This window comes from Dipodomys spectabilis, unplaced genomic scaffold (genome assembly GCF_019054845.1).
Source record: "Dipodomys spectabilis isolate Male_0828 unplaced genomic scaffold, ASM1905484v1 ptg000147l, whole genome shotgun sequence".
Classification (NCBI taxonomy): domain Eukaryota; kingdom Metazoa; phylum Chordata; class Mammalia; order Rodentia; family Heteromyidae; genus Dipodomys; species Dipodomys spectabilis.
Genome location: NW_024870824.1, coordinates 13,594,675 through 13,620,338, shown reverse-complemented (window position 1 = coordinate 13,620,338; position 25,664 = coordinate 13,594,675). Strand labels below are relative to the sequence as shown.

General features: G+C 40.8%; 1 protein-coding gene across 1 annotated transcript in view; it reads left to right on the top strand.

Annotated features, from left to right (window-relative positions):
* Ppp2r2b (protein phosphatase 2 regulatory subunit Bbeta) overlaps nucleotides 1-25,664 on the top strand; it is a 282,286-nt gene that overhangs the window by 154,049 nt on the left and 102,573 nt on the right. The window contains exons 2-4 of the mRNA XM_042692063.1: nucleotides 14,573-14,670; nucleotides 17,897-18,062; nucleotides 25,183-25,295. Of these exons, the coding sequence (XP_042547997.1) occupies nucleotides 14,573-14,670; nucleotides 17,897-18,062; nucleotides 25,183-25,295 (377 nt within the window). The remainder of the gene's footprint in view (nucleotides 1-14,572; nucleotides 14,671-17,896; nucleotides 18,063-25,182; nucleotides 25,296-25,664) is intronic.

Here is a 25,664-nt window from a genome sequence, read left to right as displayed (position 1 = left end):
CTAAACTGAAATTTCTAACTCTGAGGACGTGGTAGCCAAGGAAAAGAGGAGAAAGTGGTTTAGCACAGAGAGAGAGGGGCATGCTTGAACACCTCAAACCAGGGAATTTGTGAGATCCAGAAAACAAAAGTGGAGCCAGATATAGTGAGAAGGGGTTTAAATATGTTTTAAGATGAGGATTAAGAAGTAGGCAAGGACCAGTAAGTTCAGAAAGTTTCCTAAGTGGTAAATTACCAGAAGAATCTACTCTCCCAGAGTAGCTTCTGGGACATTTTACTCTTAAAATAATGGAAGGTTTATTTGAGGTGTGGCTGTGTTAAATCTAGAACTTCAGTGGGTTTTTTTATTCCTTATTTTTACTAATAAAATAACAGCATTTTATGTATTCCCAAGACCTTTAAGAAAATAATGTATTAAAATCAAGGCTAAGAATCTGTTCTTACATAGAAGAAAGAAAGGAATTTTACTACTGCATGTAATAGTTCCGGGCTTTTATTTTTAAGCCCTAAACTTGCCCCTGTAATCCAAAGGCAATAATTTAGGCAGATGGAATCAGTAGTTAAAATGTCCCCCAAAAGGAGAATCCTTGGAAACATAGAAATACGATTTCTATTCCTCCTCTCCCATCTGCCATGTTTGAAGGCAGTGCTATTGAGAATAGCATTGGTACCTGAGTCCAAAGAACTGTTATCATTTTAGTGTTGGCCATTCTCTGAACTATAGCAATGAACCATTAAAAACAATAATTAGCTGTAGGCAAAAGAGGAACAATCATGACTTTAAGTCTCAGGAGAGCTGTCATATCCATCAACCGGCCAACAGTCAGTTGTCCACATGATAATCCTAAGTCACAAGTTGAGGAAGATTTCTGTCATGTTGCTATGCACAGCATAAGATCCTTGGTGCTAGGAAAGACGTTATCTACTAAAGAAATGAATATGATTCTATCTTTAGGGAACGCGTGGTCTAGTTAAAGAGATAAACTCTCAGGATATTCAAGCCATCTTTATCAATAATTGCTCCATCATGTAATATAAATGAGTTATGCTTGATAAGAAGATGCCAACCAAGTTAATGACATTTTAAATAGAAGTGACTTAAGTTCTAGAACAGACTAATTTCAAGCGAACCATAAAAAAAAAGGAAAATAGGATAAATTTTAAGAGAAGAAATTCTTGAGAAATCACATAGATGAAGGTGTGAGGACAGAGGAGTGTTGAGTGATGAACTCAGAATCCCCAGAAAATGAGAAAGTGTTTCACACATACAAATACATGCCACTTGTGGGGAAAAAATGATTTATAGCTGTTATTAGATGCTCAGAGTTCCAAAATTTCCCAGGAAAGGTCAATAGCTACTACAAATTGTATCATTAGAGTTGGGTTTTGAATTCTTTTAATTCATCAAACATCCATTGTGTTTGGTTGAGTGAAGGATGAGTAAAATGGGAACTCTCTTCTTTATGGTGTACATGTTGGTACAGAAAACAGAACAAGTATATGTGTAAGTGGGGGTAGCATATGTAAATTACAGAAATGTAGAAGGAGTGCATAGTCAGAGGAGCCTTTAGAGAGCTAGTCTTGAGGGATCATGTCTTCAGATTTTTCTCATTCAGCCAATCAACAAATATTATTTCTAATATACTAAGTGCTAGTCTCTATCTTAGGTCTTCTGTTTATAACCATGACTAGAATACTGCCCTATCCAGAACAAGGTGGTAGCAGGCAAGTATAATGTAAAAATGTCTCAGGAAGATGAAATGGCAGGAGAGGTGATCGGCATAGACATTGTTCAGTTAGAGAACTCAAAGAGTAAGGCATCAGTAAAGTATCAGGTGTGGAACATAAATGAAGAACTTAAAGTGAGACCAGAAGATATTCTCTACCATGCTAATGAGTCAGTTTTATAGCTATGCATGAAGGCTTACAAATATTTCTCTGAAATAAACTATCAACAAAGAGGAGTCAGGACAGGAAAGAAATACTGCAGAAGGTTGGTAGGGAAAGAAAAAGGATTGGTGAGATTGCTTATAAAGCAGGCTTTGGATCTAAAGTTCACCAAATCATGGTTAAGTGAGATAATCCAAGCTCAGAGAGACAAGTGGCGTGTTTTCTCTCATATGCACAACCTAGATCTAATATATATTGGTACATGATAAATTATACAAGATTCTAGGCATTCACACCTGGTGAGACCAAAGGAGAGTACTCTTAGGAGAGGAACACAAAGGCCCAATGCTTATGTATGTGCCTCTGATTATATAAAATACCAAAATGAAAAAATAAATAAAATCACATTCACATTTCAGCTTAATCTTCCGAGGTGGGACAAGTTATTTAAACCTATTTGAGCCACCATTTCTACATCTGAACTATAGGGGAAGACAGTCAAGTCATGAAACTTGGCAGTTAAATGACATGATGTAAAACACAAAATGCACCTTCTGGAAAAGCAGGTATTTCATACATAATGCTGATGAGAGAGACCTGGGGAGGAATGTGCCTGTAGAGGTCTAATACCTCCCTGGCAACTCAGTTTCAGATATATACTGCTTTCCAAACTGTGCAATACTGGTACACTGCTCAGACTAAAAATCTCCATTTCTCCTCCTCTCTCACTATTAAGCTCCCACTCCTTTGGTGTTTAGCAATTTGCATTGTCTATATTAACAACGTTTACTCTGATGTATATATGTATACATACACATACATACATGCATGTATACCAGGAATTGATACTGTCCGGTCCTCCTACTTCTACCCAACCCTTCATTCACCTTGAACTCTTCTCTTCTAACATGTGATTTGCTTTTCCTTTCTAGAGTCTACATATAAAAGAGAACATGGTACGCATTTTTCAAAGCCATGTCAATAGTTAGTTAATCTTAGTGAATCTTCTTCATGACAGTTGCAATCTTTTCCCTGTAGTCATGCCATAAGAAAAGAATGTGCAGCTAGAAACATTTTCCATTAAAGACTGACTTCCTGGAAGGAAGATCCACAAATCACTTGGAACGTTCCTGGCACCATCACCTGAGCCTGGCCATTTGCAAAAGGTTTATAAATCTTGCACAGCTCAAGCAAGAGTGTGTTGGGTTTTCTGTCTCTGACAGACTTGTTTCTATAAGATAGTAGGATGAGTGGTGAAAGGTACTCAGGCTAGAGTTTGGCTCCCCATGAACAAGGGATCTTTAGCAGATTTCCCAGTTTCTTCAAGTGCATCTAGGTAAGCAGCCTGGTATACAGACAGAAGGTAGCTAAAAGAAAGACAATAGAATGCTGCAGAAGAGAAAGGAGCGAGGGAGAGGAAGGAAGAGAGAAAAAACTAAAAGAAAATCAAGAGGATTTTCTTTTTCATTGCAGTCACATGCATCTGAAATGCGGAGGTATAGGAAAAACTCTTTGATATTAAATGCTCTGAGAATCCTGTTCAACTTCCCATAAAGCACTTTGTTACTCACTATCTTTTGGCTGTGGAAATGGGATGGTGCAGATTTTGTTTCAATGATTTTATTAGTGGTAACAAGTCCTGGTGGCTGATTTGTTCATTCATTCCTTACTTTCAGCAGCAATTTCACCAAGAAATTTTCCCTTGTCACTTCCTCATTGACATAATAACATGAAAGTTATTTCCATAATATTATTTTATTCAATTGCCATACCCAGAACCCACTAAGCACACCACCACAGAGCTACAGACCCCACATTTCATCTGTTTTTGTTCCTCAGCAAAGCTCCCAGAAAGTGTTGTTTGTGAGTCACTACCTCCAATTACTCTCCTCCCATTCTCTCTGACGTCCTCTCCAGTCTCAGCCCCATGGAAACTATGACTAGCTAAACAACAAAAGTCAATAAAGGCCAATGCCAGACTTTCTCCTTGCTTGTCAGTAATGTTTGATGTGATAGAGGAGCCTGCTATGTATGCCTTACATAGCATCCAGGAGACTAAACTTCTTGATTTTTCTACTACGTCCCCGGCTTCACTCTTCTTCCACCAACTTTTCAAAGTTGAGTGCCCAGGGTTTATCCTCTTTTTTCATGCACACATTCCCTGCAATCTTCCTCCTATCTTGTGATTTAAAATGTTTTTCTATGTGCTCAGCCCTCCAAATTTCATAGCACTGCCTCAAAACCTTCTCCTGACTCTTACTGCCAACAATCAATTCACCTGCCCTGCTTGTAATCCTCCCACTCAAATTCCACATACATAAACCTGCACATCTTATCTTCCCCCCGCAAAGACCTGTTTTGTTCACAAAATTCCCTGTCACTATGGTGACAACACCAATAGACCAGTTGCGAAAGGCAAAAAAATAAAAACCTTAGGATCCTCTTTGATTCCTCTTTTATCATAACCAGTAATCCATCAGCAAATCTTGACAAGTCCTTTTTCAACACATATCCAAAATCTGGCTCCTCTCGCTCTTCACAGCCATAACCTTGGGTCTGAGGGCCATCATCTCTTGCTTACACACACCTGCTCTTATCTTATTCATCTGGGAACCCAGTCCTGAATGGTTACTTGTTTTTTTACTCACACATTCATTTCCTCCCTGATTATACTCTACCCTCCACTATCTGACTCATCCCTGTAGAGAGATTAATTCATGGAAACCCATCTTACTTCCTATTCAATACTCTCCAATGGCCTTCTATTTCACGTTTAATTGGGGTAAAATGCATACGATCCACAGTTGACTATTTTAAGCATCTTTATGTGTACAGCTTTGTGACATGGACTAGTTGTGCACATTTCACTTGTGAAATCAACATGCTTGCTGTGGTCTCCAAGACACTGCATTATTTATCTCTCATTGCTTCTGCCCCATTTCCCCCTTACTTGCCCAGCTCTTACATCTGTGTGTGTGTGTGTGTGTGTGTGTCTTTTTTTTTTTTTTTGTCAGTTGTGGGGCTTGAACTCTGTACTTGAGTGATATCTCTTAGCTCTTCAGCTCAAGGCGAGCGCTCTACCGCTTGAGCCACAGCACCACTTCCGGTTTTCTCGTGGTTTATTGGAGATAAGAGTCTCACGGACTTTCCTGCCCTGGCTGGCTTTGAACTGTGATCCTCAGATGTCAACCTCCTGAGTAGCTAGGATTACAGGTGTGAACCACCTGCGCCTGGCTACCTGTGTCTCTTGACACATGCACATTCCCCAGAGGGTGATTCCTCTCTCCCTTCTGTCTGGAACACTCTCCCTACAAATGTCTCCATAGTGAACTCTTTCTTCTCACTCAGTCTTCCAGTGAGGCCTATCACAACCTCCCTATTTAAATCTCAGTCTCCTTCTAACTTCTGTCAGTGCTTGTCCTATTCGTCTCTGTTTCTCACGGTATATAGCCTACAATAGAACACACTATTTTTTATTTTTTGTCAGCTGTGGGGCTTGAGCTCTGTGCCTGGACACTGTCCCTGAACTCTTCAGCTCAAGGCCAGTGCTCTAACACTTGAGACACAGCACCACTTCCAGTGTCTGGTGGTTAATTGGAGATGAGTCTCACAGACCTTCCTGCCCTAGCTGACTTTGAACCACAATCCTCAGATCTCAGCCTCCTCAGTAGCTAGGATTACAGGCGTGAGCCACTGGTGCCCAGCCAGAACATGTTTATCCTATATGTTCATTGATGGTAGGCCTTTCTCCACAAGTAGAATATATAAGTTCCTTACGACAAATATTGTATCTCTTTTATTAATTGCTATATCTCTATTACCTGGAATACCACTTGGTACATACTGGGGTGCCAGTATCTGTTGAGTGAGTAAATGGATTAATGGATGAGTCTATCAAACCTGTGTCTTTCCTGATTTTTCTCTATTTCATATCACTCATCAGTATCTAAACTGCATTAGTTTCATTTGGCTTCCCCTGAAGCCAAATATAATGGGTTTTCTAAGTATCTAGTTGGTGGTAGATAGAGAAACACAGTACCTTTGTTTCATGAATATTTTATTAAAGGTTAGTTCTTATTCATTTTTACTGCTCTCCAGCTGTGCCTCTGGTATAACATTTCAGTTTTATAAGTGCAATATGTTTATTCAAAAGAGTAATATTTTATCATAGTCTTCATAACCTCACAACTCTTAACCATAAACATAAAGAATGAGATTTTTAGTGATTTGGCACATGAAGAAGATCATGGAGAACCCATCATAGTATAATACCCTATAGACCAGCAACAATGCTGCCTTTATTGTGTTGGAAATCAAGGCCTCATGTTTTAGGAGGAAAACTCTGTTCTTGTTCCATTTTTCATTCATTTCCATAGGTCCATTTGGAATGTTTTTAAAATGATATTTTATTTAGTATTCGTTATCCTTACTCAAATAGTAGAGACCTCTTGAGTGCAGACCTCCTGTGAAGACCTTAGTTGTGCTACTGTCTTCTTCCTGCCCTCTGTGGTTTGAAGATCTCCATGATTGGGATCTTTCAACAGCCACTCTCCCACAGCATTTGACTGTGTATCTACCTGTCTTTCTTACTGCTCAGTCAGTCCTCTACACTGAAAACTCCCAAGGGCAAGGACCAATTGCATTTTAGTGTTCTTAATGTAACCCTTTGTCTAACCCAGTGAAATGAACTAATACAGACTCATTAAACAGAGTTCTTTCATTTCAAACTAACTTGTTCCAAATTCAACATGGAGGTCCTCTCCCAAATAACACTCTACCTGATACCCTTTCTTTACTAGCCCAGCAGCTTTACTAACCCAGCAGCTTCCTCTGACTCATAGGACCCCCAAGTCCTGCCAGTGCTCTAGATACTTTGGAGGATGCAGCTCATCTTTGTACATTTTTTTTTGATGGTGGTACTGGGGGTAGAATTCAGGACTTGGTACATGCTGGCACGTGCACAATACTGCTCGAGTCATGCCTCCATCCTTTTCGCTCTGGTTATTTTTTTGAGATAGGTTCTTTGCTTTGTACCTGAGCTAATTTGGATTACAATCCTCCGATTTATGCCTCCCCTGTAGAATGGAAGACAGAAGTAAATCACCACATGAAGCTTTTGTTGCTGTTGCTGATACAAGGTTTTTTGGACTGTTTTGCCTGGTTGTCCTGGACCAGGCTTGCAGCTATGCACAATCAGTGCTTGGCTAAAATCTATACTGATCAGTCGGCCAGGCTTAATAGTCATTAGACACCCCAATGTGCCTAGGAAGAGCTTCCCTTTGCCTCACATCTTTTTTTATTTTTTTTGGTAAGTCTTGGAGCTTGAACTCAAGGCTTGGGTGCTATCCCTGAGTTACTACACTCAAGACTAGCACTCTACCACTTTGAGCCACAGTGCCACTTCCAGTTTTCTGGTGGTTAATTGGAATTAAGAGTCTCACCGACTTACCTGCCCAGGCTGGCTTTGAACCATGATCCTCAGTTCTCAGCCTTCTGAATAGCTAGGATTACAGGCGTGAGCCACCGGCACCAGGCTGCCCCACATCTCCTAAGTAAATGGTTTATTCATCCATCCAGCATATGTTGTCAATAGTTTATTCTAAATTATTCTTTATATATTGGTGCACTTTGATATTGGTTCTCACTAACCAAAGCACAAAATAAGCATTTGTTATATGCTAAGCCACTCAACCCTAGATGTGTGCACGGAGAGCTCTGTGGTGTGCAAGGTGCATTCTCGAGCCTGAGCCAGGCCTTTAAACAAGCCTAACACCACTGTAATAACTGTTAATGATGAGAGATGATAACTGATAAAGAAGAAGCGAGGAGAGCAATGAGGCTGCAAATTAAAGGGAACTGTTTTGGACTTGGAAGTCACATAAGGCTTCCCAAAGAGAGAGGGGCGGGGGGCGGGAGGGGGTAAGAGAGATTGAAGCCAGCTCACAAATATGGAGAATTTTAAATCCCACAAAGTGGACATCATGCCTTACTGATTTCAGAGCATCTGGCACAGCAAATTTCTGGCCAGGGACATGCCAAACAGATGCCGTTTTAAGTGCATTTGAGTGGTGTGGAGTCGCCCAAGAGCTCCCCTTCCTTTCTTATTTTGGACCTGAGGTCCCACCTACTGTGGAATCAGCTTCTAGATGTCCCCATGTTGTGCAGATAATAGAGCTGAATGATTGACAGAGTTAGTATCGCCTGAGCAGTTAATTACTCCTCTGCTTGTTGAAAGAATGGGTGACAGATGGTAGACACCTTGACAGCAGATTCCACAGTAAACCACACAGGCATGGAGGCAAGTCTGGACACTATCTCTTTCCCAGTGGATTTTTCTCTACTTAGAGACTTAACAGTTTTTAAGACTCCATTGGCCTTTGGGGAAGTTTTGTTCCACCTATAGGAAAATGTTGCAGGAACATGCTTTGAGTAGCAGGCAATCTCCATTAGCCCATGTGTCCCTGGGTTTCTTCAAATCTGGCTAGTGCTGGAGATTTTTGGACATCCTAGGGAAGCTGTGTGCATTTTAATAGGAACAGCATGGCATTCATTACTCACCTGCTTCCTGCCATCTGGATTTTCACAGCTCACCAAGCATGGTGGGCTTCCTGCATATGAACTGGGAAAGCTTGGCTCCTAAGGAGGGTGTGGCTAGTCCCTTTGAAGTCATGATTTTATAATGGACACCACAAGTAAATTGGAAAGGCTGTCTGTTACAGGAAGCTGCTTTCACATGTGAACGATGGGAAAATAATGTACCTTCTTCACAGCTGGGAAAGGAGAAGAGAAAGCACTCAATATATTGGTAACTAAGCAGGAGGAAGGAAAGTTGGTTATGTGGTAAAGTAAAATGAATATGTGAGAGTTTGTGCAAGATGGTTCCAGGAAGGGACCTCTTTTTAACTTTCTTTTACAAATCAATAATGCATTAATCTAACCCCGTGAAAAATACTATGAGGAAAACTGATGTATTTAGATTCCAGTAGCAGAAAATCTATCTCATGATGAACACATTATAAGCACAAAGAGACAAGAGTTGTCAGTTCAACCAGTAGGCTTCTTGCTTCCTTTTTATTCAGGAGAAAAAAAAATCCCAGAATCTCATCGGACCTAGTAGACTTTTCTTTGTGTCTATTTCTTTGGATCCCTTACCCTAACAAGGCTAAACAAGTATTTGAATTTTTCAGCCTCCATAGTGGAACAGACAAAATCAGGCAAAGAAGAAGGTACTGGGTACGAGTAGCCAGCCAAGAGTTTGTACACAAACGTGCCATGCTTGTTGTTAATGAACGTGACCTCCAGATCCTGATGGCCATGTATGAGCAGTACTCATTTCTAGCACTGTACTTATCCTTAACTAGGAACTGTTAAGAAAGAAGCCACTGATGCTTCTCACTGAATTCTTTCATGAGAAGAATAGAAGCGCCAGATTGAAGTTAAAACCAATTATGCCCAGAATGAATTGTATTCAAATGAAAGGAAAAGGATTCAGTTCGCAAACAACAGACACTGTTTGGGTAGTAAAAGAATCAAGTTTGGATCAGACAGAAAATGTGTGTTATACACAACAGGATATAGGGAGTGGCGAGCAGGTGGTGAGTGTCTTGCCTGTTCATTTGTTTGGACATAACAGATTTCTTCCTTACTCCACCCTCAGCCGGTTTGGGTAGAAATGTGTCCTTCTGCACTATTTCAGGTATCAAAGTTTACCTGAGAAACTCTTACCCAAGGAAATGGATGTTGACTTGGGACTCTGAACCAAGACACAGGAAGGTGACCACAGTTTGTCATACAGATGTGAAAAGTCATTGTGATTCCCACAGGGAATTCTAAGAATCCTCTTGGCTCAGTGATCTAGCTAATCATTGCCAGTGCAGCCTGAACTTCTACATCAAGGGTGACGCAAGTTTCTCCTCATTGCTCCCTGCTGTATCATTGCCAGTTCTTCAAGGTACCTCAGCCTAGAATGATACCCCTAAGTTCTCCAACCTTCTGGACACTGTCTGGAAACCACTGTCATGTGCTATAAAGCCTATTTTTAATCCTTGCTGACACCCTTGTATATAGCTGAAGTATGACCTGATCATCTGAAGAAAAGCCCAGTATTGAGTGAGCAAAGTTGGTCAGCTGATACAATGAGGCTAAAGGGCTTTATATGATTAGGTACCAAGTGCTTCCTAGATGAAAGATGAAACACCTAAGAGGCTCTAAAGGCTCTATTGAATTACCCTTTCATTTCTATTCCTGTGATTAGTGTTAAGAGACAGGGCCAGTGACCTGGTCAGTACGATGGTGTTCTATGGGTGGAGTTTGGGTTCAGACTCTCTCTAAGCCTAGACTGTGTTGTTTGATCAACACAGTCCCCTCACTATTCAACCTTCAAGTGCCCTACATACATATCCAGGTGCCTGAGTTGACCCAGTCTCATCTGAACTGCTCAGATTCCAGCCTGATGTGGTGCTGTGGGAATTGAGATACAACTAAGGGTTCCTCCCATTTCCTTCAGTCTTACAAGCACACAAACACAATACCTAAGTTAATAACTATTAGTCAGGTAAATGGAGACTTTATATAAGAAATTATTAGCCTGGAACTTTGGTAGGATGAAGAGATTGATTTTTTTTTAAGGAAAAACTCAGTTTTAACAGTGCCTATTGAATTAGAAATGGGGTTACCAGGCCACCATCTTGTAGGAATTAAGTCAGCACAAATAGATGTGGTACACAGCAAACCTCATAATCACCAGGATTTCCTTTAAAAAAAATCATTTGACTACATTTGACCTCAATCACAGTCTTGGGCTTTTGTTTTTAAGTCAAAATGTACTTGATCCATATCTATATGGGGCAGAGGGGAAATGTTCACGTTTATAGTTTCTTTCTCGACAGTGTCATTAGGTAGTGCATTTAGTGAAATGTTAAGGTGGCATGTCAACCTATAATTTAAGAGAGAAAGCCACATTGCACTCAAAGACTTGATTTATGTTGCTCAGAGACAAAGTTGTTGTCTTAGTGTGCTAGCTTACTGCTATTACCACTTCCTCTTTTTGTACTCTGAAAGTTCTTCTGTCTCAAACAGAATATATTTTGCAATTTAAACTTCCCTACCAAACAGCATGTTATACACACAGGAGAATGTGTATCCGATGTGTTTGGTATCTTGGAACTGGAATGTAGGAGTGATCCATGAGTTTTGCATCAATTATTAAACAGTCACAGATGAAGATATGCAGGGCTGGATGGGGTAGGGAACGATTCCAGTTACACCTACTAGCTTAGTGGTGATGAATGAGTCAGTTCAAAATGATGAATGAAAGTTCAAAACAGGTATTAACTCAAGCTGCAGTAGCATATGTTCTGCAGAGACGTAGGCTATGGTTTGATATAAACAACCTCATCCACAGACCAGCTGTTGTTAGGTAAGGCCTTTGCTAGAGAACTACAGAATGTGAGGATCCCATGCCCTGCCTGGCACCTCTTCTCTTTCTCTTGCAAGAAGAGAAAGGGAGGTATAGCACTGAGTGAAGGTAACACTTGGAAAACAGACAGAACATGGTTGATAACCTGGGACTGTGCCCAGAATTCCATAATGAAAGTTCTAATTCTACTGGCTAGGATCATGTGGCTTTTGACTTGAGCTTGAATCCTGCTCTGTTTTGACCTACATCAATTTTAAAGGGACAGAAATGACATTTTCAGAATCTGGGCAAAGGGATCAATGTAGAGGGCACTTCTGGGAAAACAAGTTTTATTTTCCTCTGAGTGACATCTTCTTGGCCTAAAGCTACTTCACTCCTTTTGGTACCCAGCTCTGATGACCAAAAATAAAGGCGCACCTTTTAGTCACTAATGTGGGGGCACCTAATGTAGCCCACCCAGAGCTTTGGAGCACTGTGTCAAAGTTCCCGCCCAGTAGCAGGGATAAACTACTCATAGCAGAACCTTAACACTGAGCTCTAACCCAAGTCACACTTTCATTGCTCCCTGTGTTTTTCTCTCTCTGAAGACCTCCCCACCAGGCTGGGAAGGTGGCTCTAAGTAAGTGCTTGCCTTGCATGCATGAGGCCCTGGGCTCAATTCCTTAGCACCACATAAGCAAGAAAACAAAAAGCCAGAAGTGGCGCTGTGGCTCAAGTGGTAGAGCACTAGCCTTGAGCTGAAGAGCTGAGGGACAGCGCCCAGGCCCAGAGTTCAGGACCCATGACCAACCAAAAAAAAAAAAAAGACCTCCCTACCTCCCTACAGTGTTAGCATTCAGACAGTTTGATAGCCCTCTATGCATTCTTTTAGTGCTTGACAGAAGCTTGAAAGTGAAAAGAAACAGCTGTGCCCACCTGAGTCTCTACCCAGGCCAGAGAGCTCACTTATAACCCTTTTTCCTAGACACTCATGAAAGAGCCAGAGGCCACAAATGACATTTGATGTGACCCTCTAGCCCTTAGTGCCTTCCAGTCAGGGCATTTCCAGTCAACTGCAGACAGTACGCAGACTTCTCTTCTCTAAACACAACATCAATTTGCTAAGATACACAAAGAGTAAGAGAGGAAAGTCATCAGAGACTTCACTGGAAGGAGACAGCTCCACAGTCAAGTTGCCTCTGCTGATGCTCAGCTTATCGGCATGCATTTTTATCAACTCAGCTCAGTCAGAATGTAGCCTAGTTTGTGTTTCTTTAAGCTTTATTCTCCGAGGTGTCTTTCTGAGAAAATAGACTCAATGTCCAGTTTTCTGGTTCATTCTCAATCAGTCAAAAAGATTACATTTCTTTTTGACATGGCATGGGGGGGGGGAGAAAAAAAGCAATTGTACTTATAAACTGACATGTAGAATTGAAACCCTATTGTGCAACTGTTTAAAGATAAGAAAAGAGGTAGAGGAATGGCCAATGAATGAAAAGCACCAGCTACCAAGTTCGAGTACCAGTCTCAGGCCAAAAATAAATAAGGGGCGAAAAAAGCAATTGTCAGCATATAAAATTGAAGAGATATTTTCATAAAAATCTGGATATCCAACTTCTTAAAAGGCTAAAATCATTGGCTAACACATGTTATGACTCCAGTCAGTTTACGCTTACGACTCCAATCAGTTTAAGCAAAGCAGACATTTGCTACTCAAGAGAAGACACTGGGCTGGGTAGGAGAGCTCAAGTGGTAGAGTACCTGCACCAGCCTCAGTACTGCCAAAAAGAGGAAGCCACCCTGTATGGTTGACATGAACTGTGACATCCTTGTTACCATGTAGCCCTGTGGAGTTTCAGTTTGCTCCCTGTGGGGCCAAACCAAGAAATCATGAATTGTCCTTTGAGTGTACCTTGCTGGAGAGTGATGGGGGGGGAGGGGGGGCTCATGCTCTACTCTTTATATTTCTGTGCACAGAATGGTCATTAGGAAAAGGACAGTGATGTAGACAGAATTTTGTCCCACTTGCCTGAATACATTGGGTATACATTGACAAATTCTAACATAAGGTTGTGAAAAGTAGTATTTGAGATTTGAATTTTTCAGCATATTTTGCACATGGCAGTTGTCCCTTGCTAGCCTTACATAATCATTACCTTCAGATCCATCTTTCCTTTTCCTCTTCTCCTTCCCCTCCCTCTTCTTCTCCCATTCCCTTTCCTTTCCCCTTCACTTTCCTTCCCTTCTCTTATGCTTTCTCTGTCCTTCCCTTGTCTCCCTTTCCTTTCCCTCCATTTTCTTTTTTCTTTAAAAAAAAAACTCATTTGCACGCTTGGTAGCAATTGTTGGAGCCCTGCAGGGGAATAATTGTAGGGGAATTAACCTCTGACACCTTTCTAAAAATAGCCCTAATACACCCAATCATAGGTAATTTACCTGTCCATGTTCCTCTGGGGGTAGCCAGCATGGAAGACAGTCTTGGCAGGCTGACTTTCCCTCTGCAATTATCAGTGATCCAAGTGCCCGGCTCCTGTGCCTCATCTCCCCTTAGAAATACAGAGAGCATGTTTCCCTTTCTCCTCCAACCCCTGGGAGTCAAAGTTAAGGATGAGCTCTTCCAAAAGGAAGTGCTGGGCTCACACAGTAAGTGGGAGCCAAGGTCTAGCTGGAACATGAATAGGTTCTTGCTTTTCCCACTGGTCTCTGCTCTGTCCCTCAGTGTCAAAGCTCCAAGAATCCTTAAGGAAAGGCAAAGAAAAGGGAAGGAAAAAGAAAGGAAATAGAAAGGGAAAGGAAAGGGAATAGGAGGGGAAGGGAAAAGGGAAAGATGGACCTGAAGGTAATGACTAAGGCCAGCGAAGGAGAATTGCTTCCATTCAGTCCTCACAACCAAAACTCACTGGGGAAAGTTTCTTGGTGTAGAAGACAGAAGAAAGGAAAAGGCCATGTGTGGTGGCAGGGACTGTGGTTAACAGAAATTATTCAAGAAAGCTACCATTTCCCTGATGCATAAAGCAATTCATTTCCCCTTACCCAAAACGAAGGGGTGTGAACACGCCTTTTCCTTTTGTTCTGTTGAGTCATTCCAAGAGACCACAGTGCTGTGTGGACAGCTAGGAAATTCGCCTAAGAAGTGGTAGTTAAAATATGGAACATAAAATCCTTATAAATTCCGCTGCAGACACAAAGCCTTAAGCCCTTAAATGCACAGAAAAGTATGTCTATTATCGATGCTTTCAAAGTAAGTGTGCAGTTACTTAAATTGCTTTTGTCTTCTTCTTTTCAGCTGACATTATCTCTACGGTAGAATTCAACCACACAGGAGAATTACTAGCGACAGGGGACAAGGGGGGTCGGGTTGTAATATTTCAACGAGAGCAGGAGGTAAGTGGCTGTGAATGCAAAAATGTCCATTTCCTTTTTCTTTTGTAAAAGAGGCTTCCAACCGTTCCTTAATCCTCCTGTGTTGCCTGTTACCTGCTCACAAACTAAATTGCAAAAGCAAAAAAAAAAGTCATTAGCATCAACAGTTGCACAATGAACTTATGAAAACACCTGGAAAGGTGGGCTCATGCTACCCAGCCTGATCTTTTGGAGTCTAGAATACCAAGTATCACAAGGGCTCACTTCTCCGCAACACTCCAGGTGCTTCTGAGGAAACTGTTGTGAGAAGGTTTATCTTCTACCTACTGAAATTCAATCTCCCTTCATTCCAGGTACAGTCAGAACACAGAAGAGAGAGGAAGGGGGAAACTAGTTATAGATGTGAATCAGTAGAGAAGAAAATATCACCCTACCAAAGGGGAGTGAAAACTCACAAGATCACATCTCAGCAAAAAGGGACACACGGGTCCCTGGAACTCAGTGTCATATGCACCTCTATTTCTGAGCAAGAATTCTAGTGAATCCCATTTCTTCCTGAGACTTGAGTCCCCTTAGGAATTATTTCTCTTTTTCATATAAATTGAGAGGAGGGGTTTTCCTCCCCCCCCCCCCACACACACACATACCCAATCTCTTTTGGTGTCTGCTTCTGTTTTGTCAGAATTATGACCCAGTTTGATTTCCTCATCCTCCCCTGGCACAGTCTGGGAGCCTCCAGCAGGCTGGTCTGTGTTCTACCAATTCTCCCATCTGCCACAGTCTTGCCTCTGAGACTCACTGGGACCTGGGAAAGCAAGAGGAAGGCTCCACAAGAGACTTCCCAAGCAATTGAGTGCCTGCTCTGTGCCTTTAGGCCATTTGCATTACACCCTCCCCTCTAAAAAAAAAAAAAAAGGAAAAACCTCATTTAGAGGTGATATATTTGGTAATTGCACATTATTTGCAATTAATTTCTATAAGGGCATCAAAAATCCCTTGGGGGTTGGGTATAAATTCAGGCGCTCGGCATTAAATCAGGCACCCAGCCTATTGCATTGGCCCTGGAAATGTGAAAATGTGGTTGGCAAGTAGGAACTAATAGCTCTTCGTGACCTGGAATTTTTCCTGCTTTTCCAGAGCTGCTTGGTGCTAATTGGTCTGGCACATGCTACACACACTTGACAGTCTGATTTGGATGCTAGCAAATCAAAACTCTTACAAATTTATTGTTAAGGTGGACTGGCTGGCGGGGGAAGTAAGCAAGAGGGACGTCAGCATTTCAAGTGCTTTGAAAACTGATTTTCAAATCTTTTTTTTTTCTAATTTTCTTTAAAAAAAAATCCAATTAGGTTCACAGTAATGATAAAAAAGGAGCTGGAGATCTATTTAGCATAAATTACCCAAAGGCAGAATGTTGCCACTATTATTCCATTCCACATTTTCAGTTCGCTATTTATAGGATTCACCTATTTTAATTTATGGAAATATTTGGGAAGCCTGATTCACTAGTAGAATGATGGGGAACCCATTTCCCAAAACAGGATGATGGCGTTGTTCACTGCAAAATAAACATTAACTGTGAAAGTGAAGAAGGGGAGTCCTGGAACTCAGAGAGGTACCCCTAACCTGACAAGCAGTACAGTACTGGGGCTTGAACTCGGGGCCTGGGTGCAGTTCTTTAGCTCTGTTGCTCAGGGCTGGCCCTCTACCTCTTGAGCCACTCCTTCACTTTTGACTTTTTGTTTGTTAATTGGAAATCTGACTTTCCTGCTCAGAATGGTTTTGAAAGGAGAGCTCAGTCTCCTGAAGAGCTAGTATTGCAGGCATGAGCCACTGGCACTGGGCTGTTTCTAACTTTTTGTGGGTGAATCCTGTGAGTGAATTTTCACAGGGCTTTGCTGTCCCTCATGCCTCATCAGAGATGTGATTTGGGGCTTTCTGTATCTAACTAGGAATATAAATTGTAAACTGAGTCCTTTCCCCTCTCTTTGAAAGTCAAGCTTTTGTAACAAATGTTTTATAAGACTCGGTTTTTTGAACAGTTTTTCAAAGCCAAATCCCAAAGCTCTTGGGTCATCCTATAAATATCTGAAATAAATCCTGCCTCCCTTCTTGGATAGGAAAGTAAAACTGGTTCTATTGGAGGGAGGGAGGTATTATTCAGAGCAGGGAAACTCCAAGAAGATGATGGATGAGGACAGAGAGAGTTGAAGTGCTTTGTATGCATGTATGTAAACAGAACAGTGAAGCCTGTTGAAATTGTTTTAAGAAGGGAGGAGGGTGGTAAGGGAGAGGAAAAGAGAAGTGAGAGGTCTTGGGTACATTGTGTGCAAGTATGGAAATGTCAAAATGACACCTCCCCCCCCCTTGTACAACTAATAGAGACTAACAAAAAAAAATCTCTAAAAGTGTAAAACCTCTCTTTCCAACTCTTCTCTTTAGTCCCCTCTCTCTTTTTCTTCCTCTTCCCCTTTCTGTGTTACATTTGCACACTCAGTGCTAGGGCAAATACAGAGGTGAAATCTCATTGTTCTAGTGATGCAAATGGCATCTCTACCTCTGCCTGTTTTGTCACTCATTCTGGGAGGAACAGAAAAAAATTCAAAAGCAGGTACCCAGATCTGGTACCCAGATCCACACCTTATGAGCTTTGTGATCTTGGGGAGGTAATTTTATATCTCTAAGCCTCATATGTGGATCCCTATACCCTACCTGCTTCTGAGAGATTCTGTGAGAATCAGGTACAACTTTTTAAAAGTAAGTGGCCACGGTGTAAAAGCAGTGAAAGTTGCCACAACTTTGATTTTAAAACAAAACAACAACTTTGAGATAAATTTGTATTTCTTAAGTTGTAAAAATAGTCCCAATATTGTAAGTAGATGTGGGCTCCCCGCATGGAATGGAGGGGTTTATTAGGATAAGCAGTTAAGTATTAGAGCTTCTTTCCGTATTTACTTCAATATCTGTTGTAATTGAACTTCTGGCTTATGTATATGCTGTGACATACAGAAGTTAGTATAGATCACCTACAAGTTAATGCAGATATATTGGTGGCCCAACCTTCAGAGGCTGCTGATCTAAGGCAACAGAGCATGGGACTGTCCTGAGTTTTGCCTCACACAACCTTATACACCCTCCTCACCCCAGCCCTGAAGGCTCTGCTGAAAGAAAGAAAAGGGACTGATGAGTTTCCAATTGGCTTCTTCCATGGTTTAATGTTTATGTGTGTTTTTTTTCTCTCCTACAGAGTAAAAATCAGGTTCATCGTAGGGGTGAATACAATGTTTACAGCACATTCCAGAGCCATGAACCCGAGTTCGATTACCTGAAGAGTTTAGAAATAGAAGAAAAAATCAATAAAATAAGATGGCTTCCTCAGCAGAACGCAGCTTACTTTCTTCTGTCTACTAATGGTATGTGCAGGTGATACTCTGTGTGATTCACTACAGTCTGCCAGCCATGCACGGGGAATCTATCTTGGCCTCAGTTTCCCTCTGTACCCTGTGGACTCTGGAAAAAGCTAGCGACCACTTTGGCAAGATGCTTTGTAGAATGCCTGGCACTCACACACAGAGAAGTAGACCCATCGGGAAAGCAGTAGCTTTTCTTTTTATAAATATCAAATCTATTTCCCGATTGTGTAGAAATTCATTATCTGCAATTTCCAACAAATGTAGATTACTCACAGGTGTGTTTTGAATGACTTCCTGTCTTGCGCTTCACTGGATGTTATTCTGGGAATAGATATCAGGAAATTCAACAAGCCATGCTGTCTCTGAGTTGAGTATATTGGAGTTATTAATTCCTAAATATATTTTATGATCTATCAAGCAGATGGCTGGGTATTTCTCTGGCAGAATCAAGTTCTTATCTAAGAGCCCAAGTTAGAAAGAGATGGGGCACCACTAAAGAACTTACTGATCACGAAACTGTTTCCTCAAACTCTCCTTCAAACTTCTTACACCATTTGTAGGTTTAGAAAGCCAAGATGTTGCCTGCTGAATGGTCAGGTTAACATATTCATAGCAGAAGTGGAATTACCTACCCTACTATAGCTCTGTGTGTGTGAGAGAGAGCACACTAAGGCTTGAACTCAGGGCCTGACTGCTCTCCCTTAGCTTTCTCACTGAAGGTTGTCATTCTACTACCTGAGCCATACCTCCAATTCTGGCTTTTTACTCGTTAATTGGGGATCAGAATCTTTCAAATTTTTCTGCTTGGGCTGACTTTGAACTGCTATCCTCAGATCTCAGTCCCCCAAAGAACTACAACTACAGATGTAAGCCAAAAACATCTGACTTCCCTCTAAGAAGTTATACATTGAAGGGTAATAGTTGAATAGCATGACAATTAAGAGAATTAGTATATGGAAATTAGATACCATTTCCTAATAAGTTAACTTACTTCATCTTGTCTATGAAGAGATTTATATTTAAGCATAAATATAAATCAAGAAACTCAGGATTTTCTTTTTTCTATACCAGCATTTAGAAAGGAAAAAATTCACATGTCAAGTGAAAAAAAAATTCATTCCTTTTAAAGATTAGAAGGAAGCAAACCTAAAAGTTTATCATGCTTATTTTTTTATTATGGATAACTTGTGAATTTGTTCATTTTATCATTTTAATTTTCTAACTTTGTGTTCATGAGTTATATTTTAAGAAAAAGAAGTTTTGCTGATGAATATGAGCTAGAAATCCATCAGAAACAAAGCCAGAGTACAAATGTAAAAAATGACAGATATAAAACAGTCATTTTAGGGTTACTGAAGCACAGCCTCATCTCTTCATGACCAGATCCTGAATCATCTGCTCTTCCATATTTAAGTATATTTAATTTTTCCTTATATTTATTGTTCTGATTTCTTCTGAAATTCTGGTTTCTTGTAAAAACAAACACAATTGTGTTACAATTTCTTCCCTTTTAATGTTGATGTTCAAGTTGTACTCCAAAGCTCTGTAGACTTCTAGTGGTCTTAATAACATCTAGCAAAGGAAAAATGTCTGAGTATTTTCTACAGCTAGTATGTTAGATTATGAAATTTAATCTATTGATTATTGCAATAAAATCCAAAGACTTATTAACTACTTTGTAAGGGGGATGGGAAGGAAAGTGAAATGCAATGAAGATTAATTATGTAGCATAATGTTCTGTTAATTGAGTTTTTAAATAGTTTTTTGATTAACAGGGATATTATCTTCCCATTTGGGATGACATTTCATATGTCAACAGCATCTCAAAAAATAATTCTTATAAGAAAGATGTCTGGGTTCTTTTGTGGTTTTCTTTTGTTATACTAATATTAAGATTCTGAACCCTCCTCAGAGCCAAATAGATCAACATGTAAAAATTAAAGGAAGACAATTGGAATTAGCGAACAAAAGAAGAAATGATGATGAGTGATAAGATTGTGTTCAAAGCTGCCACAAGTGATGATAGACTACTTAGAGAAGCAGCCAGGAAAAATGAAAAAGCCATTACTCATAGTAACCACCACAAGTCCCTTAGACATTTTTATCCACAAAGCTTCAAAACACTGAGTGGAAAATGGAGGGGAGGCAATGATAAAGTCAAGAATGACCTCAGGCAGTGCAACCATGGAGAGCTGGATTAAATTCTCTATCAATTATCTTTTTGAAAAAAGATGGTGCTTATCTTACTATAATTGAGCACAGTTTTTACTTTCTGCTCATTAACATATTTCCAACCTTCTAAAATGTTGTTCTAAGGCTTGAACTCAGAACCACAGCACCACTTTCAGCTTTCTTTTTTGGTGGTTTTTGTTTGCTTGTTTTTGATGGTTTAATTGATGATAAGTGTCTCAAGGACTTTCCTGCCTAGGCTGGCTTTGAACCATGGTCCACAGATCTTAGCCTCCTGAGTAGCTAGGATTACAGGCGTGAGCAAAGTCACCTGGAACCTTCCTAATGTTTAATGAAGACTAAAATTAACATTCACCTGTGAATCTAGTCCTTGAAATTGTCACATGGAAATACATTGCTTCATTTAACTTCTTACTAGGTACTTTTCTTTCTATGAAAAGAGCACATGTTCATTATATGGATTTTTTTTAAACATAGAGAAACAAAAATGATAATAAAAGTGTTTCAATCTAAAAGAAAGCACTGTCAAGGTTTTTTTTAAAGAAAGTAACAAAAGGGTATTAGTAAGTCTGTTGATTTTTAAATTGTGTTTTTATTATCAGTTACTCAAAGATGTTATAAGCACTCTCAATTGACGTCACCCCTTTCATGATTCTCCCCCATCTAGCCCAACTCACTTCCTCCCCTCAATTTCCTTAGTTTCATAGGATATGCGTTGAATATTTATGGCTGCACTCCCTCTCTTCCTCTCTTAATTCTACCTTCTTCTGTTAACCTCCCACCACACGCCTTTCAAGGACCAATTTCCTGGTATTCATGTCATTGGACTATGAGTTTTTCTAAGGATTTAAACCATTTGAATTCTCCCCTGCAAATACCATACACCACTTGATACATTTTTTTAATAGAAACGTGCTGTTGTGCTACAAACTTTTAATACCAGATTTTAAAATTTCATAGTGTAACTATAACAGGATATTTTCCTAATTGTTATTTTTCTATAATACTATAACATTTTCAATGACTATATAGTATTCCCCTGTATGATTCTTCTATAGTTTACTAATAAACCTTTCACTATTAGACATTTAGTTCTTGGCAGATTTCTTTTTCTCTAAATTATATATAATATAGGTAATGGATGCTATAAATATATTTATGGCTATAGTTGTTGGTATAGATAAACACATAGGTAAAATACATGATATCAACTATGTATAGCATATTAGAAATAGTTGTATAATTGTATACATATAATGAAAGACTAGGAAAATTTTCATAACACTTATGACTGCCTAATAGAATTTAAGATTTTTTTATCTTCCTGCTTATTTTCATTTTCTATTATAACAAATACTATTTATTCAATAAACAAGGAAAGATGATTAAACATAAAAATCTACATATAAAATGCATATATTTGTAACCCCTGAAACATCCCTAGTGCAGAGAAAATACTATGTGAATTTATGTACTATGTGGACAATAGATTGTCACTGACTGCAGAAATTACAGGTATTTAAGTCTGGTGCCAGTAGCACACACCTGTAATCCTAGTTACTCAGAAGGCTGAGATCTGAGGATCACAGTTCAAAACCAGCCTGGAAAGGGAAGTCCATGAGATTCTTATATCCGATAAACTACTTAGAAAAAGCTGAAATGGTGCTGTGGCTCAAGTGGTAGAGCACTAACCTTGAGCAGAAAAGCTCAGAGACAGCATCCAGGTCCTAAGTTCAAGTCACAGGACCAACAACAACAACAAAAAAAGAAATTACAGGTGATTATTATTTTTTGTGTTTTACCTGTGATTTTTCAATGTCGCTGTAGAGCCAGCTGTCATTCATGATAAGAGAAATATAAGCTAAAAATTGCCTCGCAGATAGGCTGGGACACATTTCAAAGCCAGCATTGGAAGGTATTTGGAGTTAAAAATCTACTGAGTCACAGTTATTATGAGCCCAACCACAACTGACCAGGAGCCAATCAAGAGACTTTAAATAGGCCTCCCGTTTCTTTTTTCCCATCTTTCAGAGCAGGTCCCCCTGGCAGGATCTCCAGAGGGGGTGGAGCAAGAGGACTGTTTGCCATTGAGATGGAAATTCCTAAATTAAGCCCATAGCTGGGTGGGTTTCTTTGCCTCTTGCCCTCCAGGAGCCAGGGTGAGGAAATGAGATCAGAATGCAAATCCTAGTGCACAGATCAGATTATAAAGTTAGCAGTTTTGCCAGGCCATCAGGAGATAGATCGGTCTTAGCATTGCCCAGGTAGCTCAAAACAGAGGCATGTTCTCCATTAAAGAAGCCCGGTTGGTACCGAAAGCCCACAGTATGATACATGGAGGGCCACGGAGGGTGGGTGTTGTTTCCAAGTCTCAGAGGGAGCCATCCTGTGAAGTCACCACTCTTTGCTCTCAAGATCTCCCTTCCCAGAGGGGCAGGAAGTGCTGGCACACAGCCTGGGGAGGAGGAATGGAAGAGGAAAGGAAGGCAAAGGGGGAAGGAAAACCCATGACCCTTGCCCTCTTCCCCCTGACAGCATATGGAACATGGGATAAGACTGAAGCCATCAGAGCAGTATGTGAGGATTGCTGACTAGCTGCCCAATTTGCTAGTTCTCAAAGAGCTATCATTTGCAGGCAGTTCTTAACAGCCTTGCCCTGGGTTACACACTTCCACATAGTGGGGTTTTTGAACACATAGAGCCCCAATAGGAAGGCAATCTTTATTCTGTTTTCAAATGAAGACACTGGGATACAGAATATCCCAGTAAAAAAAAACAAAAGTAAAAAAAAGTAAAGCCAGATACTGATGGCTTGTGTCTGTTATCTGGGCTACTCAGGAGGTTGAAATCTGAGACAGAGAGACAGAGAGACAGAGAGAGAGAAAGAGAGGGAGGGAGGAGAAACACACACATACACACACACACACACACACACACACACACACACGACAAGAACACAGAAAAAGAAAATGTTGGTTTTATGGAAGCCTTTCTGATATGAGTAATGTCCCAATATATGGGTTGTACTTAATATGGTATATGTGAAACTCAGATTGGACTGTGTATTCAGTACTTTTTTCTTCTCCCTCAATGTGGGGGATCTTATTTATTTGTCATTCTAAAAATATTAGTCTGTGCCTCCTGAATGGGGATCCTAGCTTCAGCCATGCAGCCAGCCAGAGATAAAATGGGGACCAGGCCCAAAGTTGTCTGATAGAGACAGAGGACTCAAGTATGTCCATGACTTGTAGATAAGTTAAAATAATGCAAATAAGGAACAGGGGATCTGATTATCCAAGGCCTCACATATGCTAGGCAAGTATTCTCCCAAGGAGCCGTACCCCAAGCCTAAAAAGAGAATTGCCTCATCTCTGCCTGAATATTGCTAGATGTCTTATGTAGATGTCATCTATTCAATCTTCCAGCTAGTATTTACTGAAGTATCTATTATTCCCCAGGTACTATTCTAGTTGCTAGAAATAGGGTGATGACCAAAACAAACTTCAGAGAGTGTATATGCTAGTGAGAGACAGGTAATCTATAACCAACCAAGCAACTAACATTGTTAGTGGAAAGTACTATTAAATGTAAAGCCAAAGCCGGGTGCTTGTGGCTCACGCCTGTAATCCTAGCTACTCAGGAGACTGAGATCTGAGGATCACGGTTCAAAGCCAGCCTGGACAGGAAAGTCCATGAGATTGTTATTACCAATAAACTACACAAAGATAGTGCTCAGGGATAGGGATAGTGCCCAGGCCCAGTGTCCAAACCCCAGGACCAGCCAAAAAAAAAAGTAAAGCCAGACACTGATCCTTGTGTCTGTTATCTAGGCTACTCAGGAGGTTGAAATCTGAGTATCACAGACTTGCCTGGTCAGGCAAGTCCATGAGACTCTTTCCTCCCAGCACGAAAAAGCCAGAAAGAAGAATTATGTGGTCAAACACTAACTTTGAAAAAAAAAAAAAGCTAAAGTTCCAGGTCCAGTACACACACACACACACACACACACACACACACACACACACTCGGCAAGAACACAGAGAAAGAAAATGTTGGTTTTATGGAAGCCTTTCTGATATGAGCTAAAAGAACAAAGTGAAGGAGTAAAGTCCTGTAGAAAAGAGGATAAAGGGCTTTCCTAGCAGAAGGCACAGCACATGCAAAGTCCCTGAGGCAGAGTGAGCTTAGTGTGTATGAAGCACAGTGAAGAAGCCATACAGGAGATCACAGCAAGTGAAAGGGACTAGGGTACTCAGTGAGATCAGACATGAGAAGGAAATAGAGACTACACGTTATAAAAGGCCTTCCAGGACATGATAACCGTATTTAAAAAGTCGGGTGCTGGTGGCTGGCACCTATAATCCTAGCTGTTCAGGAGGCTGAGATATGAAGATCCAAGTCTACAGGAAAGCCTGGGAGAATCCTATCTCCAAGTAACTACCAAAAAGTAACAAGTGAGGTGTGAGCTCAAGTAGCTCAGCTTGAGTAAAAAAGGTCAGGGAGAGCACTCAAGTCCCTGAGTTCAAGCCCTAGTTCTAGGACAAAAACAACACACTTCAGCAGGATGGGATGGTATAATGGAAACATGAATGCTATCTTCTCCCTAGAGTTATAATCATGGGTGTTAACTTTTTCAAGTATAATAGTTTTCTAGTAAACTCCATTTATGTGACTGCTCTTCCTATTCAGTATTCAATCAGTAGTTTCATGGACTGAATCAAATTAACTGATAAGCTATGGGGTGAACGTGGCATTAGCAAGAAGAACCATTTGTCCCACCACCATCTACGCTTGTGTGAGATCCCATTTCAGATGTCAGGGAAATGGTGTCCTGCGGCCTTTCTCCTGCACTGCCCCCTGTGACCACACTCTCCTCCCAGCCCCAGACTCCTCTTCCCTGAGCCTTATTTCCTCTGCTTGCCCTCCACAGATAAAACTGTGAAACTATGGAAAGTCAGTGAGCGTGACAAGAGGCCAGAGGGCTACAACCTGAAAGATGAGGAGGGCCGGCTGCGAGACCCCGCCACCATCACAACCCTGCGGGTGAGTGCGCTCAGGGCTCAGGCCCTGTCCTGGGCAGCCAGGGCTGCCAGGGGCTGGGGAGGAGGCGGGGCAGGGGGTGGGAGCGTCTGCTAGAGCAGCTGTAACAAGCAAATCAGGGTGCTCAGTGGAGACTCAGCCAAGCTCTGATGACTACTTCTCCACACTTAGCCTTTTGTCCCCGGCCACATATGATCGAACACTACTCTGTGCTTAGCTTCTGTCTGCTTACTTGGTCTAAAATATCCTGAGGACCCCGGGTACAGGGAATAGGAGACAAGGAGGAAGTTGAGGATTTCACCTTCAGGATCTAACTAAGGCTGGGTTTGAACTCCACCACTTACAGACTCTGGGACACTGTGTTAGTCACTT